General features: G+C 39.6%; 1 protein-coding gene across 2 annotated transcripts in view; it reads right to left on the bottom strand.

Annotated features, from left to right (window-relative positions):
- Positions 1-10,906, bottom strand: part of LOC120564373 (BTG3 associated nuclear protein) — a 48,980-nt gene extending 38,074 nt beyond the window's left edge. The window contains exons 1-8 of one of the 2 annotated variants that reach the window (XM_039809268.1): positions 10,748-10,906; positions 8,740-8,818; positions 7,582-7,688; positions 7,263-7,462; positions 5,665-5,754; positions 5,258-5,430; positions 3,528-3,767; positions 1,012-1,170 (exon numbers count right to left, since the gene is read on the bottom strand). In XM_039809268.1, the coding sequence (XP_039665202.1) occupies positions 1,012-1,170; positions 3,528-3,767; positions 5,258-5,430; positions 5,665-5,754; positions 7,263-7,462; positions 7,582-7,688; positions 8,740-8,809 (1,039 nt within the window). In that variant the 5' untranslated portion in view covers positions 8,810-8,818; positions 10,748-10,906. The other variant, XM_039809269.1, reaches the window with a different exon arrangement.
- Positions 10,907-16,763: the final 5,857 nt, after the last annotated feature.

Genomic DNA, 16,763 nt, shown 5'->3' with positions numbered 1-16,763 from the left:
TGGACATCCACATTAATAAGGTGGCAAATGTTCCCTTTAAGATAATGAGGTCCATAACTACGAACTAACTAACGTAACATGCCGCTCCACTGAAAGCAATAACCAGCGATGGCGTCACTGGCCCGTAACCAAAAGAAACACCAGCAGATGTCTCTTTTTTGGGGTGTGTAGTTGATTCTCACAACTGTGCACCTTGTTTGATTAGGAAACAGCCGCAAAAACATAGCAACGTTATCAGCTGATAAAGACTTGGAGCCAGGTAGGTATTAGTTTTCTCAAACAATAGAGATAAATGGTAATGTGCTCACTCCGAAAGCATTTCAACAAGAAAAGTGTCAGAAGGTTTTAGAGTAATTGGATATGTTAATGTTGACTTAAATAGGATTTCTGAATGTGATCTAATGCTTAACTTGTTAAAATTCTCTCCAGTCGTATACATGCTTCTTTGACATATTAGTATGTGGTTTGTTCTCTATTAAGTTGTATATGATATGTTTGGAAAAAGAAAGAATGGTACACAGTAAATAACCAAATGTAAATGTTCTGGTAAATACCGTAGAAACAGGAGGTCGTCTTAGATTAGAGAAATATAAATCATTTTCTTTATGGATTCAATCCTCTTTTTTTTGCTGTCTCTCTGACACTGTTGCTGTGTCTCTCTTTCATTGTGTCACTGTCGTTCCACCTGGCTGTCACATAACATATAGGTGGTATTTTTACAATGTCTGAATCTTAAAGCAGATTCAGTAGTTTAAAGAGAATCAGTTGTCCTTAGTATGCATATTAATACAGAAAAGTAAACAAATAATTAACTTCAGCCCTTACTGTTTAAGGGTACTTAAGGTGTGAATATGAAGTCGCTATTATGTGTACACACACACACACACACACACACACACACACACACACACACACACACACAATCCTATATAGCACATGCCATCGTGATGATGCACAGAAAGTTATACAAATACATGCTTTACAGCCCGCTGATAATAATCTATACTTTACCTCCCGATGTACTCCGAGGTGTGCGTTTGGAGAAGCTCTTGACAGCCAGACTCTGGCCACGCTGCTTGCGTCTCCAGGCGGTGCGACACTTTGAGTCGATGCTTTGCTTGATGCGATACCAGTCTGACTCAGTGATGCCAAATTTGTGGAACAAGTGGCCTGTGGGGACACGGAGAGTTCAAAGGTCATCACAGTGTATAAATAATCCAAAATATTGTCGGCTTGGTTGTATCATGTCTCAAAATTGATCTGTCCCAGCTCAGGCTATTTTCTTTTCTGTGTCCTTTTGCCCCGGAAATGCTCCCTCCATTAATTTGCCTCCTCCTTTCAGTTTCAATAGTGCAGGAAACTAAATAGTCTGCTTTGATCTTTAGTGGAGGAAACAAGTACTGAATATTTTTACATGTCCCTGCCATAACCTAATTAATATACACTGATATTATCATCATAAATGTAGATGAGATGTCTTACATAAGCTTTTAATATAAGTACACACATGTTGGATACAATGAATGAGCATCCTAAAAGATCCAAAATGAGGACACTGCCTAAAGGCTTGGACACATCAGGCCGATTATCGGCCGTGGGACAGTCTGGCGAGGTCAGTGACTCAAATCCGTTCGGTGTGTCCCGTGTCGTCGTCCGTCTGAGGGGCTGTCGGCGTTCATTTTGGCCGACCTGACTGTTCGGTCGGCGGCAGGGAACTCACCCGGAAATGATGAGCGGAATGAGGTGACTACAGTCTCTCAAAATCTGATGAAAATCTTTTAAACTGACCTTTGTTGAGCTGAAATGAAGACAGATTCAGCAACTGCATGGCCTATTTCTCGCTTAAAATGTTTTCAGAAACATGTTTCAGTTAACTATTTGAGTACAATATGAGATCGTATTCTGAACGGCCGCCATGATAGTCTGGTTCTGAATTTCCGGAGAAAACAAACCCATGTGGCGCGTTCGTCCAATCAGCTACAATTACAACATTACAGATTAGCTCCGCCTGCTGTTATAGAGATGTACTACATCTCGTCTCCTCTCGTCTTTTTGGTGTGTTCTTTGGTGTTTTTTGGACCTCAGGGACGCGACTGATGATATCGACGGGGTTTTCTGTCAACGGTCGGCCGTCGGCTATATGTGTCTACACCATAAGACTGCAATAGAATATATGCTGGCCATAATTAAGCTGATGGGCTAGGCCTATATAATAGGACAGGAGGTGTTTGTAATAGGGCTACTTCATCTGCAATCACGTTTATGAAAACCAAAGGAAACAATTTTCCTGATTCTGTTTACTTCTGCACACTTACCCTTCGACAAGCAGTGTTAACGCAGGCCTGTGACTGTCCCTCATCCCTTCCTCAGTAGAGATATGAGCAGGGGAAACTGGATGCAGCTGTATTTAGTGGCTGCCAACCTCACTCTTATAGACTGTTTTAAGGGGGTGGGCCGCCTGACAGCTCATTTCTACTAAATTAACAACGAAGCTATAGCCTCAGGGTAGAAAATGAGACAGAGGGGGGGCTGAGGGGCATCTGTGGACAGTGGGATAGCATTGTATGGCAGCCCTTTCACACCTGATTGGTCCTGTACAGGCAGGCACGGCACTTGCTCCTTCATTCCTTTTTCCTTTTTTTCCAAAGCAGGCAGAATGAGTCACCCAAAAGTCACCTGGCCCGGCTCCAACCTATGCATACCTCTATGTCAGTCCAAATCTGCATGTACAGTAACTACACCCACCCATACTGTTGAGAGGAAATACAGGTAACTAAGCATACAAGCACTCATGCATGCCATGGGGGATATTTACTAAAACCTCCTGCAGGGGGCACAATCTGCACCCTAAATGAAAGGCTAAAGCTAACAGGGCCCCTTTTTACACACCAATATGAAATATATCAATATAGTACATAGCCACAGGACCTTCATAAATATCTGTCTGTCTACCATCATAGCCCTGACTCTGCTTCCTCAGGAATCAAAGAGTTCACTGAATTGAGGGTGACTCCGTTAGGATTTTTCTACCAGACATGTGCTTGTCATTTACAGTCTGGTATGTTATAAAATGTGTTGCACATTAATGCGTGTGCACTGATGAATACGTGTTGTTGTAACCCGCCTTGGGAATACAGACTGCAGTCTATTTCGGTGTTCAAATCGGTGCCGCTTTGTAATGGAACAAAGATGAAATGTGGGAAGGTCCCACAGAGTTCATTTATTGCTGTAAGGGGGCAAGGATTTAAACCCCGCTAAGTGAGATTTATTAGTATAAATAAACTATGCAGAAATCATGCAATAATCGTGGTTGCTGGATACTGCTTTGACAGTTACTAGTGGGTCATTTTGTCAGTTAGATAATGGTAACTATAAAGATGCTCTTTTTTTTGTAAACTGGCCTGTCATGAAATAATGTTTACCACCAGGTCTACCTCCACTTTGTCATCACAAAGTGAAGCATGTGGCAGGAAATTGATGCATTTGTCAATACTAGATGGTTATAATGTCATGGCAGGAGGACTCACAGCGAATGCCATAGATCATGAGCGGGTCCAGCTGCTTCTTGCCATGTTTGCCCTGGCCAGAGAGGTTTGACATGGCCTGGACCTCCCGATGGAACAGGTAGTCCAACAGCGTCAGAGCCATTTTCTCTGCGGTGCGGCAGTTTGTGGTGATATGGAGCATGTCAGCTGGAGACACTGGGCAACGAACTCGCATCTCTGGGTTGTTCTCATCTCCCAACCAGGTGCCCTCTGGGTAATCATCTACAGTAAAGAGGAGAACAATTCAAACCCAGTTACATGGCTCTCTTTCATCAAACATGTTAAAATTACTGAGATTTGGGGCAGTATGTAACTCTACCTAGTTTTCCTTCACAGGTTGACAAATACCACACTGGTAGAGAGCCACTGAGATACTTCATGTAATACAATAGCACACCCATGTGGCAGTAAATGAGAAGTAGGTGAAGGCAAAACTTATGTTATTGATGATATTAAAAAGCTGAATATGTGGTCCGGCTGTTTGCTCTCAGCGTATGTTAGCTGTTAAATTCACCACACAAACAAACACAAAAACAAAGCATGAGACACCCTGTTCTGAACACCACATGGTACCATCCAGCTCTTGCTGACTAACAAGTTTTTATCATGGTAACCCACAGCAGCAAATAAATGAATAATAGTTTGCGTTTGAAGATAATCAAGAACGTTCCAAGTCCACCGAAAATAACCAAACCAACAATCGCAGCAAATAGCAACACAGTAACAACAATGTGGACTTCATTTAGGTTTGCACATTTAGAATTGAACAATTCTGTCTGGCACAGCAAAACACGCTAAGCAAAGCCACTGAAAACATATAAGACCAATCAGAGCATTTATCAATACAGGTTGAGACAGAACCACAGGGACATGAATAGGACGCATGAGCAGTTTGCTTTTCCTTTAATATGGAAACCATCTGAAAGCGTCACGTTAGCCATGTTAAATAAGTACAATCTTAACAAAACAATCAAAAGCAATTATTTGCAGCAGCTGTGGCTCCTAAATAGGGATGGGCATCGTTTGGATTTTAACGATTCTGATTCCAATTCCGATTCTTCCTTTCGATTCCGGTTCTTATCGATTCGCAATTCCGATACTTTGAGTGGTGGAGTTGAAACGGGTTAGATGCTTATTTCACAAATAAGAGGAAAGTTTTATTTTGATTCAGAGGTGGGTTGCAGTTTTACAGCTTTTACAATGCAAAATAAAGCCACACTAGAGCTCCGCTTACTGTGCTGCACGGCTGCAACACAACAAGCACCTGGCTGCTACGGAAACCAAAACTTGCGCATATTAAATTTGGAACCTATGATCAGATTTGAAACCAAATCCTCCAAACGATTCCAAACGATTCCAATAAAGAAACGATTCTGATGGAATCGTAATTTTTGAAACGATTCCGATTAGGAATCGGTTCTCGATGCCCAACCCTACTCCTAAATCAGACCAGTGTCCAGACCAGCACCTGCTATCGTGTGTAAATTGGTGAATGAGAGGCAAATTTGGCACTTTGGATAAAAGCACTAGGCCTATATACTGTATATACAGCCATTTTAATTTGATTGGCTTGCAAGTAAATGCAGAGAATACTGACAAGTGTAATGGTGTATATGAAAGAACACAATTTAAAATCAGTGAGACAGTCCTTAAAAATACGACCTTGTAGTCCACTGACTACAAGGGAACAAAAGCAATGTGTGATGTCATACCTTCTGAATTGAGTGTGATGAGTGTGACATTTTGGCCATTTTGCGCGTTGCTGGAATGGCCACCATTAGAAACAGTGTCGCTGGCCTCGGAGCCGCTGTCTTGTTCTTCCTGACTCTCCTCAGGGGCCGGCACCTTTACCAGGATTGTGTTCTGACGCTTCCTGGTCATCGTGCTGAAAAGAAACACAAATTTGTAATCAGTAGGTCCAACACAGACAGATCATGGCAGCGGCCACCTTGTGTGAGGAATACAGATTAAATTGTCTGGACTGAAAACTGGGGCAAGGTTGATTATTGTTTTCCAATAACGACCCCACCATTGTTCATGAGGCGCTGTGTTGGGAAGGATTTGCACAATTCTGACCTCTGTCTCCACTAGGCATGTAGTGTGAATTTGAGCCACTCACTTGCTGAGCAGATTCTCCAGAGGGGAGTCTTCTTGGCTAGTGCCCTTCGGGAGTTCACTGCTCACTATCACATTTGTTTGTGGAACAACACTGAAGGAGAAGTTCAAAACACAGTGGTTAACTGGCACATGTATGCAGGATTTGCAGTAGAGATGCACCGATTGACCGGCTGGTGACCGGAATTGGCTGATTTTCACATCATCGGCCATGACCGGCGACCTGCCGGTCGGTCTGACCTATGCCGATTTTATGCCGGTCAAATTCACTCGGGGGCCGCATGATTTCCATCGCGCAACATCAGCACCACACGTGCACATGCAGGGTTTCCGCTATATGTATGTAGCAACGGCGCACTGCCGCTCCATCAGCTGTTTATGAAATGTCATAAAGTCGTAATAATGCACGGCTCTGCAGAGCCGTCTGCTCTACTGATCTCAGGCGAACGGTCAGCCGCTCTCCCCTCTGAGGCTGAAAAACTGGAACATGAGTACCGCACTCACGCGGGTCCCGTGAAATATGACAGCTACAGTTTATCGGAAAAATAGCATTGGGCACACGGACTTTGATGAATTTACTGTTTATCAGACCCCAGATGAGACAAAAAGCTAACGTTAGCGAACGCTGTGGTCCCTCTGCCTCTGACGCCTCGCTGGCCGCTGTATTAAAACGTTACGGTTTAAAACGCTTTCCAGGTTAGTGGGGATGCATACTGCTCAAAACCAACATTAAAAACGTAGTAATCTTCCCTCAGCGTTTAGTTTTGTTGCTAAACTGTGTGTAAAATGAGCGGTGACGTTAAATGATCTGTTTCAGGTAACGGCACTCTAGGGTAACGTCTGATTGCTGGATTGTTCCAATATAACCGTCGGTAGCTAACGTTAGCAGTAAAGCCTGTTGACAGCAACGGTAGTGTTCATATTTATGCACAATGACACATAAAGCAAACTTGCTAAAAAAGGAACTACAGACTGTTTTCAGTCAATGTTACTGTTGATGTTCAAACAGGCCCATGTGTGTGTTTTGAAAAATATCTTTAAACTGCAAGGCTATATTTATTTTATTTTTATTTGTTATTTATATATTATTTTATTGCCATTACCTGTTTTCATACATACAGAAGTTTAGTTTTAGTGTGATATTGGATGTGAAAAGAAGGAAATGGTTGTTCCATAACATTGCACTTTAGATGTGTGTGAATTTCCCACACCAGGAGTAATTTATATAGTTCTATTTTATAGCGATCGATTATCTATTCAAAAAATGTTCTATGCAAAATGTAAAATGTTCTATTAAAGAAAAGATGAAAATAAATGTTTGTGTGTGCTGAAAGTGGTTAGAAAAAATGAAATCGGAATCGGCTAAAATCGGTATCGGCTGGTCAAACTCAATGAGAAATCGGAATCGCCCTAGAAAATTGTAATCGGTGCGTCTCTACTTTGCATTCTAAAATAAAGTTTAGGTACTGTGGTTCTGCTGGCTCCTGTAATCACAATAGAGCTTTGTAAAATGACTGAAAAGGACAATTGCACTCCAAGACTGAATGAAGACGATGTTTAATTGGTCAAACATGCACTAGTGTGCAAATACTTTTATCTTACCATCGCACTTTGTTCCAAGTTTGAGTGGCCCCCTGAGGAGACCCTGCAACCATAGGAACCTGGATAGGACTCTTTGCACATGGCACCATGCTGTCAAGTTTGCATCCAAGGGCTTTGCATGTAGCATCCAGGGAACGTAACTTTGATTCAATTCCCTCCAGTCGTTGGCTGATTGACGCAGTGAATGAGACCAACAGGTTCTGGAAAAACAAATTGTAAAACGTGGTATGTGTAATTTAACTAACAAATCCTATCCTCATATTTTGAAAGTATAAAACCATATGAGCTTTGGACAGCGCCCATTATTCAGAGCTGGTACCTTAATAAATGATATGTCTTGGTTGTTGTTATTCTCCTGGCTGTTGCTTAATTTCCTCTTTTTCTTCTGAGGCCTTTCTTCATCGTCTTCATGATTGTCCAGTATGTCTGGCATGAATCAAATATACATGTAGAGACACCCTTAAAACTACACATCAGCCTTCTAAATCAGATTTCAAAACGGGATGCCCAGATTGAAGCTGTGCTTCTGCTCCAATCTAACCCAGGGGTATTGAATATCTGATCACACCAAGTGCCAAACCCATTTACAGCGTTTATTGTTCAAGTTTTAAATAATGAAGTTGTACAGCACACACTTACCCTAAAGTAAGCTGACATTAAAGTGCCCATATTATGAAAAAAAAAAAAAAAAAAAACATGCTTCACACGCATACAAACTTGGGAGAAAAAAAATCCATGCCGTTTTGAGTAAGATACCGGTTTCTGAATGTCTTCTGCCTTCAGTCTCTGGGTGAGCTGGTCAAAATCTGCAGGGCTTTCTATGTTAGTAGCCGAGACGAGGTGGCTGACCGTAGCATGCTAGATGCTAGCTCGTTCTCAATGGCAAAACACTGCTACAACACACACTAGTTCACCATAATCTACAAAAGAACTACTTACATGTCCCTGTTCTGCAGGTATTCCACGCAAAGTTGGAAGTGCGCCCTCGTTTAGAAGAAGTCTCCCGACTAATCCTGCCTTGTACTAACTGAAGTTGTAGAAACAAAGAGCTATCTGATGTGATCCTTACCTAGCTACTGCGCATGTGCGCCTCCCAACAAAGATGGGATAAAAGTGCGATGTCTCACTCTGTAACTAAAACAGAGACCTGAACACACAGGGTGAAAAGAGGATCTGCAGCAATGTGCGGTACAACAAAAATATGGTGTTTTTGAAAATTAAACCATGTAAACCTATTCTGGTACAACCTCAAAATACAATTATGAACCTGAAATGAGCATAACATGGGCACTTTAAAACAATTATGTGAGAATTAGTAAACTTGTTACTGATTAAATGTCCATGTTTGATAGTGTTGCACTTGCCTAATATGGAACCTAACAATATCTGGTCAAGGGGGCAGAGAATGTAAATATCCAGCAATTCAATAAACACTAGAATAGATTCAAGTTTCCATATTGTTTCACAAGAATTTTACCTGTTTGGTCATCCTGGTTAAAGTCCTCCACTGTTATTTGCACAATTTCATCCAACTCTTGTTCAGACATTGTTCACAACTGAAATAAGATCATATGAAAACTTTGTTAACTTAACAAGACAGCAAAATATTTCTCTACCGACATGCTACTATAAGGCAGAATATATTTCTGCTGTGTCTGTTGCTGCCTCTGCATTAATGGAGACTATGCATGGAAAATTAGACTAGTTTGTCAAACAATTGAAGAAATCTCAAACTCCATAAACTGCATTTCACTTGTTTGTACAATTCACAGATGTTTAAGAAAGTGTTTCTTAAGTTGCAGGAATAAGATGTTATTTCATGTTAAAATCAGTAACTAGTAACAAATAAAAGATATAACTTTATATTATTCAAAAAAGTCTTTAATGGCATGTACAGTGGTTGCATACAAACAAACTTTTAAGGTATTTCACAAAAAGTTGAATAGTCACCATCACTCTCGTATTATTACGACTTTTAAAAACATATTTAACAATTATTTCCTTATACTGACCATCTCCTTTCCTATGCTGACCATCTGTCTGTCAAGTCGATATAAAGTTTGCATGCAATATGTAGGCTAATGCCAAATATTGTCAAGCCTCTTTGCTGTGTGATGTTTTAGTCATGTTTGCTGCTATTCATTGGTTGCATTATTTTATTTGCCTGCTTAACATGTTTGTTCATTTTTATTACTTAGTTACAATCATACAATTGCTATTTTGTGTACAACATAGTAAGTAATAAAGGAGTAATAATTAAGTTCTGTGCATCACTCCATCGAACAAAGTTAAATTATTTTGAAATTACTATGACTTTTGAGATGTATTTGAGCTTTCATCTGAGTACATTTGCCTCTTATGACATAAGCATTCGAGCTTACGTGCAAAAATATACACCCACGTTTTAAAGTTTAAGTTATTTTTTTTAAAGACTACTAATGTAAATATTGATGCAAGCCAGGGCAATCAGTTTTTGGCATAATTAACTCACAATGGCAAAAATCTTTGCCTTACAATTTATGGAATTAATGGAAGAATGCATTTTTAACCATCAATCACTTAGCTAAACTCGGACTCAAACAGGATTGCATTCATTGTATATTTGCACAGAGGCGTATCTCCTCAGAAGAGAGAGAACCAGATCCAGACACAAGTCGGAGAGAGAGGATATGTATCCAGTGACATGATATGTCCACCTCTTGGGTCAATTCCTCTTTACATTAATGGCCAAATACATTGCGATGATATTGAAAGGCATGTCATTGTGAATGAGAACTGACTTAAAACTGCAAAACCGGCCGGCATCTTCTTAACCTTAACTGATATTAGTTTGAGTTCCGTTAGTGCTGGTAGTTTGAGGGGATCGAGATAGCGAACATTACAGCTGCAGGCAAAAGAAAGCCAGCGGACATTACATATCGGGCACACTGGCAAAGTCTTGCCAGCCCGATTAAGTTGACTACGTTTAGTTTGCTACATTAACGCAAGGGCTAGCGTTAGCTAGCTAGCTAGGTTAACTGGGCGGAGGTCTGTTGTTGACGACGTGAAGTAGCTAGCTAGCTAGCTAAGTTATGGGTAACGTTAAAATAAAACAAACGGATGTAACCTTAACAAAATTGCATTGTATGTATCATAGCTAACGTTATTACTAACGTTACTGCAATTCAAATTGCAAAACATTATATTCGGCATTACCGTAAGGTAACTAGCTAGCTTGTTTAGATACTAGCCAATGTAAGCTAAATTAGCACAGCTACAAAATCCGATTTGCAAGCTTGCGTGCTAACGTTAAAGACGAAGCAGCGCAAATGAGTCGGTGTCTACGCTAGCGTGGTGTTAGCATGCTAGTTAGGCCCAAAGGCCGCCAAAATTTAATGCAGCAATCGTGATTGTTGCAAGAAAGAATAACTATGATTTTTAAATTATCTTCTTCCCCCCACTGCTGGCACGCAGCACATGTACCGTGTAAGATTGGGTTATATTACCGTGTGAATGATGAATTCTCGTGTTGTTTGTAGAGATTCCGATAACGGCGTCGTTCCTCGCGAGAGATGAGCCTTCGTTTGTTCCTCGCTCATTCAGGGGAACCCAGTCCAGTCGGCGGCAGTCGCTGCCACCACTGCAGCAACACGCATACTCATCACAAGTTTTTAAAACATTAACTATAGTACTTATCCGTTCATTTTTAACTGAAGGAAAATGTGGCTTTGAGATGGTTAGCTAGCCTTTTAGATATCTCATTGTTTACCAAAAACCTAAAAATGACGTCACAGAAATAATTTTGTTGATTTAAACTTCTGTAAATTGTCATTTTGGCAACGCCCCAATTATCTTTTTTATTTTAACAGAAGCAAGCAGTTGTTCGTGTTTGTCACCATGGGCAGACTGTCCAGGATTACATTTAAATTACATTTTTCAGAGCTATACAAATAAATCGACATGAATATAATAGGCCTAATGGAACATAATAGAACAGAATAGCTTATACATAATAAAATAGAATAGACTAAAATTATTTTAGTCTATTCTGTTCGATTATTAATAGGCCTACTATAGAATAGGCTATATAATAGAATAGCCTATGCTGAATAGTGGCTTTGGCCTGGCAGTACCACTTGCCAAACTACAGCTGTTGGGTGGCTGGCTCCCTCTTTTCTTAAGATTATTTTTTGGGGCTTTTCCACCTTTAATGGACAGGAAAGGGGAGAGAGAGGGGGAAGACATGCAGGAAATCGTCACAGGTCGTGGTCGAATCCTGGACCTCTGCGTCGAGGCATTAAACGTCTAAATATATGTGCCACCGGGTCCCGCTCCCTCTGACACTGCATGCTTGCAGGTGATGGTGTCACTCTTCCTTGGGTACCCTTTTTCCTTTTGCCACTCTGCTCCTCCTCCTGTCTTTTCACCTTGTGCTTGGTGCTTGGTGTAAGGCACATCTGTCATGGAAGCTCCTGCAGGTCTGGGAAGAACATGGCTCTGGCGATGCAGCTCATTATCTGCCATGGCGCAGAACAGCCATCCTTGCAGACTCCTTTACCTTGTTCGGCAACAGATCTCAGGCCCATGGCCTTTTCTCCCCCTTTCTTTTCTTATCCTCTGAGTCACAGAGGCTGGCAAAGCCATCCCCCCTCCTCCTAAATTTAGGATATATTCTGTATGGTTGAAAAAACAACAACAGTTAACAACAGTTAATATTAGCTGCGTGTGACCTTTAGTATTGCTTTTATATTGTATTACTGTCACTGTTATAGTCTACATCAGAATGCACAGATGGATGGATGCATGCGTTGTGGAGATGTATGTTAGTGGAAGTAGGGGTGGATTGCCCTAATGTGCGACATTTTTTGCTTTTCGGACTTCTGTAATATATTACGATTACACACCTTCAAACCGCTGTAAAAATGTCCCTTGACCTTAAATATCTGTGGTAATAAAGTATTTTAATACTGCAAATATCACTAAGAACATGTAAATAACCATTACTGTTGCATAAACCACACATTCTTGACTGGGTTGTAGTTTTACAACTGTCCCACATTAGGCTAATCATACTGTCCCACTTTAGGACACTACTTGTCCTAAAGTGGGACAATAGAAAAATCAATTGAAATCAAATATATAGTTTAATTATACACCATGCTATACTATTTTTTAATGAACAACCATTTCATAAATACATTAAGATAAAAAGTAGCATGATTATTTTGATACAAATTAATTTATACTCTTAACACCAATTTGGTCCAAACTGTATGTCACTGACCTTCTGGTAGCTTTTAACTGTCTATGGCTTTCACACATGGATGTATTAAGAGGACCATGGATGTATTAAGAGAACAAGAGAACAGCAGGTACTTCCTGTTTGATGATTTCCCTGCCCTAATTTATGACTGGACAGTTCACTACAGCTTTGTCTTTCCCAAAGTTTTCACTGACATTCATTAGTTTGGGGAAGAGCCACACCCACTGGAGCTTAGGTGTCCCACAGGGCAATCCACCCTACTTCTACTAACATATAACAATCTCCGCGAGGGTGAATATGTAGAGACATAAATGTGTGTTTATAAACTAACAGTATCTGCTGTATACATATTTTTTTCTGTCTCAGATTATTTCTATATTTTGTTTTAATTTCAAATTAATTTGTTTTTGTTTTAAAATCTTAGTTTCTTTGAAAGCATGTCAGATTTTTTTTTTTTAAATCAAATCCTTTTTATGTAAATTAGTCTACTTTAAAGACACAATTTCCTACTAGCAGAAGTGGGATTTGAAATCTCATCATAGGCCATTTATTACAGTAATGAATGAATGTAGGCCTACAGGGAATGTGGTGTGCATTGATAGGTGATACATTATAGGCCTGCTAAGTCAATCATGTAGACTAACTTTTCACGTGCAACAGTTATCCTCGTTGCGCCCGTGTGTATGAGTGGCACTTGTTCTTTAGTGCAAGCAGCATTATTGTAATGCTTTGAGCCATGGTGGCCAGTGTAGTCTCATATTCGCCAGTACCGTCTCCAGAGCGTGGAGTAATGGTGTTGTGTATTTGGTAGCAATGCTGTAATGCTGTGTGGTGAGGGATCCGCTGACGCTGTTTCTTGATTATAAAGGTCAGCATCAATTTACAAGCTCTGCAGAGCCCGGAGAGCGACAGTTTTCCCAATTCTCCAGTGATCGCTCTGAGGTTCTGCTTTTAACACATGGTATATATGTCCTAAACTTTGTGTAACATAGATGGGTGAGGAAACGATAATTGACCAATGGCTATCATCCTTTTGGAACCAAGCCAACGAGGGCATCCCTTTTTCTAGGGGCCCCACTACCCAGCTAACAATTTTAGGTTCCCAGAACGTTCTGGGAACGTTTGTTTTTGGTTGCGCGAACGTTCCCTGAAGGTTAGGTTTGGTTGTGTTTAGGTTATTATGGAAAGTTGGTTGAACGTTCTGGGAACGTTCGTTTTTGGTTACATCGAACGTTCTCCGAACGTTGTCAGAAGGTTCCCAGAACGTTGCAACCTTTAGAGAACGTTCCCCTAACTTTGTAACCTTCAGGGAACGTTCCCCTAACGTTCTTTTTTACATTCCCCTAACCTTTAACAAACTTTAACAACAATGATACTAATTTTATTATTACTTTAAACCGTCTGCATGAGCAGGAATGAATTATTATATATTAGCAGGAATGAATGAACAGGCAAACTTGATTGGATCTAAAACTTTAATTTACAATATACAAAGAAGAATAAACAAAATACAAAATAGATAAGGATGTAGAGTGCAAAGTAATAGTGCAAATGTATTGTGCAAGATGCATATTGGAATGATAAAGTATGTAATGTGTAGGTGAATGGCCAAAGTGGGGATGAGCCCACTTATCAGCAGTTCAGGAGAGTGATGGCAGTGGGAAAGAAGCTGTTCTTGTGTCTGGTTGTTTTTGTGTGCAGGGATCTGTAGCGCCAGCCAGAGGGGAGGAGGCAGGAGGATGGCAGCAGTGTAGAAGATGGCCAACAGCTCTTGCTTCTGCAAAAAAATAAATAAATAGAGCTCCATGGTTTTGAAGACTCTGTCCTTCTCAGCTGACCTAAAAAGAAAGAAACAAAAGTTTGATATGTCATACTAAGAATAAACACATTAACAAAAGCAAGACAAATTGCCTGACTAACAACCCTGTTTTTATTCTGATCACAAATATTGATAGTTTTTGATTATTATGATTATTATTAACATCACAGAAGAATTTCAATTTACCATCTGTGTGGGGCAAACTTCAGCACCAATCAAGTCCTCCGCGTCTGCTGCAGTCAGCGCGGGGAAGTTTTTCTGGGAGACCGCTAGAGTAGAAGTCAAAATGAAGCAACGTTACAAGTCAAATTAAAACCTTTTATTAGCCAAGCTAAGCATAATACTGATGTGAACAATAAAGTAACACCTGCCTGTTATAACACTGCAGATCGTCAGGTCCTGGAAGGCCTTCTTTCCTTTTCGGCCCTGCAGGATATTTTTATATATAGTTTTAGAACATCATTAGTTGCCACTCGCCGTAGCATGCAACGGATGGCAGTACCTCCGGTCGAAAAGTTGCTGTAAAACGTATAGAAACACAAATTATACACGTGGAACAGAGTGGAGAGCTTGTACAATCTCATTTGTAAGATAAGTCAGTTCTGTTATAATTTAAGTTATGCAAAAGCCACTGTACCTTCAACTGGGTCCCAAGATGAAGTGGCAGGCCGAGCTTGCGTTAGAATACACCCATCCAGGTCTGGGCAACCAGCTGGTTTCCTGTGTGGTGTTGACTCATCTAAAAAGAAAGTAGATATGAATATTGGTCAGTTAATTTATGGTAGGTTTCTTGCAAATGCCAATGCATAACTATGTAACTAATGTAACTCTGTTACATAAAAAAATATTTACAGATTTGACTCATAAACCATCTTACAGAATTCTCGAAACAAATAAAAAATGGCCAAAGTGACCAGTAATTATCCAAAACACATTTCACACAAGACAGAAAAATCCAATAACTTTTTTTTTAGAATTTATTTTTGTTAATTTCTGTGGGTCACCATAATCCGGTTCCAGGAAATACATCAAACAAAGCAAAACAACAAATAAAAAAAATAAAATAAAAAAAATAAATCAATAAAAGACAGATTTCAAAATGTCATCAAAAACAGTTTCATCAAAATTTCATCTCTATTTTTTATATAGTATACTTCCCTCATTTTTTATTGATTTTATCGACCCACCCCCACCCACCCAGATCACACCCACCCACCCACCCAGATCTCCCACCCACCCACACACACACACACACACACACACACACACACACACAATAAATTAACGGGGTTCTAAAGACAGGTTCTAGAGGGCATCATAAATTTGTCTCCATTGGCTGTCAAAATGTTTCTTTTTATTTTTGTCCTCTGACATTGATCTTTCAATACTCAGATAATACGTCATTAGGGCCTTCCAATTCTCTATTGAAGGTGCTTCCTTATTTTTCCAGTTTTGCAAGATCAATTTTTTAAAGATAAGAGAGGAAAAAAGTATCTGCCAACTAGTTGGATATCTTATTCCCTCTATATCTTGAAAAATACATATTTTTGGGGAGAATATCATTTCTCTATTAGTATACTTAGATAACCAAATCTCTATACCCTCCCAAGTCTTCTTTATACCTTTGCAGTACCAAAAGGCATGCATAAGGGAGTCACCATATGAATTACATTTTATGATGATGTATTATCAAACTTGTTTATTTTATCTCTAGTGTAATATATTCTTGTCATTATCTTAAACTGTATTAGACGCAGATTTTCGTTAGTAGTTAATTTGTACGTTAGTGACAAACTTTCTTTCCATTTTCCTTTAACATCAACCCCTAGGTCTTCTGTCCATTTATTGTATATACTTTGTAATAATGTATCACTATTTTCTATGCTTATCAGTAAATTGTACATAGAGCCAATCAGCCTCCTTTTTTTGTTTATTTGGCTAAAAATATTAGACATTTCAGGGCTGATATTCTTTTCCAAGTCAAAATTACAGATAATCCAGTTTTTCAGTTGCATATACCTAAATAATTCTGTATCTTTTAGATTATATTTGCTTTTTAATTCACCAAAAGGTGCAACAATATCATGATCCATGTTTCCCAGTAAAGTTGCATACTCTGTATATTTATTGAGGGATTGCTCCAAATAGGTATATGCCTGGGAAGCCCCATTTCTTGATGAAGAATTTTTTTTATTTTATTCCAGGCCTTTAATGTACTATTAATAACACAATTTGTTGATTTGATATTGCCCTTAGAAAAAAGCGCCAACAGTAAACTGTTGCACTGTAATTGATTGTTTTCTATATCTATCCATGGATCTTCGTTTGTTTTATTTATTATGCGATCAATATGACTGAGCTGCTACATGATACAACTCTAAGTTAGGGAGATTTAAACCCCCTTCTGCTCTTGAGTGATACAAAAGTTTCCTTTTCAATC

This window comes from Perca fluviatilis, chromosome 8 (assembly GCF_010015445.1).
Source record: "Perca fluviatilis chromosome 8, GENO_Pfluv_1.0, whole genome shotgun sequence".
Lineage (NCBI taxonomy): Eukaryota > Metazoa > Chordata > Actinopteri > Perciformes > Percidae > Perca > Perca fluviatilis.
The sequence above is the reverse complement of the archived record's forward strand: the minus strand, read 5'-3'. Positions and strand labels throughout refer to the sequence as shown.